The following is a 2,376-nucleotide window of genomic DNA, read 5'->3' on the forward strand; positions in this document are numbered from 1 at the left end:
CTCTCTCTCTCTCTCTCTCTCTCTCTCTCTCTCTCTCTCTCATTATTATTTTAAAATTGATTACAAATGTATATATTTTATTTTAAATAAATTAAAAAGATTCAAAATTTCGAAACACAAATGCAAATTTGCTATGATTAAAAAACAGTATCATAAATTTTATAAAGATGTATTTTGAACTGGCAAAAAAATATAAGTATGATAAAAATACGCAGACAGAAATATAAATCTGAGTTTTTATTAATTACAATTAAGAGAGAGCGTATTATTATATTTTCATTTATCAATTACAACGCTCGAATTTTGCATATATTCAAAGATATATTTTCAAGTTTTTTTCGGAAGCACAAAAAATTATATCAAAATAAAATAAATTTTCCAACTGATTCGAGGAATCGCAAGAATTACGAGATAAATATATTACAAATCAACGGAAGGAAAGCACACAAAAGCATATAAGTACAAGGCACGTATACACATGTACTCAATAAATTACACGCCATCATGATCAAGGAATAGATGTAGACCCATTTAGAAGACTCACGTAAACCATTCCGAGCTTGAATATTTATTGGATTCAACACGATGGATCTTGGATTCGTTGCGAGTATACAAAAATCACTCACGAAGTTGCTACGGCCGCGCGAACGCGTGAAACTCCAAATTTTTTAGGGCGGCCGGCTTCTCAAACGAGCGAGGTGCAAGATGGCAGCCGGCAACCCACCACAAACTTCAAAAGTCTAGACTGGAAACCCTTCAATGCCATGTCAACGAAAATTTAGGGTGCCATCCCATTAAGCACGGATCGGATTTCTTAAACCTGATGCTAGAAATCGCCGAGATAATCGAGATCTCAGACAGAGAGAAAAATTAACAAATCACATTTGAACAATTTGATTACATGACCATTGCGATTGGTCAATTATTTTTTCATCCAAGATTTCGGACCGATATTGTGGACATAAGGCTTTACAGCCGTTTCATGTACATACAGTCATGAGGTCTATTCGCGTTGCATGAAATCCCCAAATATTTTTACACTTAAAATGAGATAAATATATATTTGACTTTGAAAAGAGAGAAAGCGAAGATGTCGAAATGCAAAAAGTGCGAGCGACACAACAAATCTATGGACTAAAAGACTGCTCACTTTTTTTTCAATGAATTTTGGAATATAATCTATTCACCCAGCAATTGATTGAACAGAGAACAGAGAATAGAGAATAAGAACTTCAATCTATCAAAAACTATGTATTCCACAATACATGATTTTTGATAAGTTGAAATTCTTATTTTCCCTGTTCTTTTTATTCTGCGGAGCCCCTTATTTATCAATCCATGAATAAGAATCAATTACGCGATGAGCAAACTGCGTTCCGAAATCTATTGAAAAAAAGTGTTACAATCTTTTTGTTCCTGATCATACACGGAATTAAGGCACTAAATATGTAGATATTCCATCTACCATTTTGGTTTACTTGATTGTACGATTAGTGATAAAGATAGGTGCTAATTAAGAAGAGTTCGCTTATTTCAAATTTTGATAATAATACACTGAATTGATGTATTTTCACGTAAAAACAAAGATTTGACAAGAAAAAAGTGTTGTTCTGCTCCGCAAATCGTGACATTAAGCCTTAAAGTCAACTATTCGAATTATGAAATTTGTCACAGTAGTGATTCACTATTTTCAAAACAAATTCACTGTTTTTAAAATATAAATTTACTACTTTAGCAGAGAATTTATGTTTTTAAAGCGAGTGAACTACTGTTATGACAGATCTTTTAACTTCAGAATAGTCGTCAACTTTAAGGCTTAGTATCTCGGTTCGCGGAATAGAATGACACTTTTTTCTTGTCAAATTTTTATTTATACGCAAAAACATATCGATTTAGTGTATTTTTATCAAAATTTGTTTCTTAACTTTATCTTTGTCATTAATCGTGCTATAATTTATCAATTAAATAGAACCAAGATGATGAATGAGAATATCTACATATCTAATGTCTTAACGGAATCGGAACGATGGAACGGATTTCTTACTAGAAATGAGTTTACTAGCATTCCGTTCCATAAAGCCCGATGTCCATGATACTAGAAATCGGTCCGAGATCTCGGACAAAGAAAAAATTAACAAATCATATTTGAACAATTTAACATGACCATTGCGATTCGTCAATTCTTTCTTCATCTGAGATCTCGGACCGATTTCTAGCATCATGGATATAAGGCTTAAGAAGTTTTTCTATCATATCGGAATCATTAGAATCATGGCCGGAACGGTATAGAAACGATACAGAATGTTATGTCGATTCGATTATTGTTAATGATTGAGAATTTGTCAAATTCAAAGAAGAAAATTAATAATAATTCTT

The 2,376-nt window shown here is 32.3% G+C and overlaps 1 protein-coding gene across 1 annotated transcript in view; it reads right to left on the minus strand.

Moving 5' to 3' along the window:
- The window catches only part of LOC105623791 (casein kinase II subunit alpha), a 4,400-nt gene extending 3,634 nt beyond the window's left edge, over positions 1-766 (minus strand). The window contains 1 exon segment of the mRNA XM_012205171.1: positions 725-766. Within this exon segment, the coding sequence (XP_012060561.1) occupies positions 725-766 (42 nt within the window).
- Between the last annotated feature and the right edge of the window lie 1,610 nt (positions 767-2,376).

This window comes from Atta cephalotes, assembly GCF_000143395.1.
Source record: "Atta cephalotes unplaced genomic scaffold scaffold00002, whole genome shotgun sequence".
Lineage (NCBI taxonomy): Eukaryota > Metazoa > Arthropoda > Insecta > Hymenoptera > Formicidae > Atta > Atta cephalotes.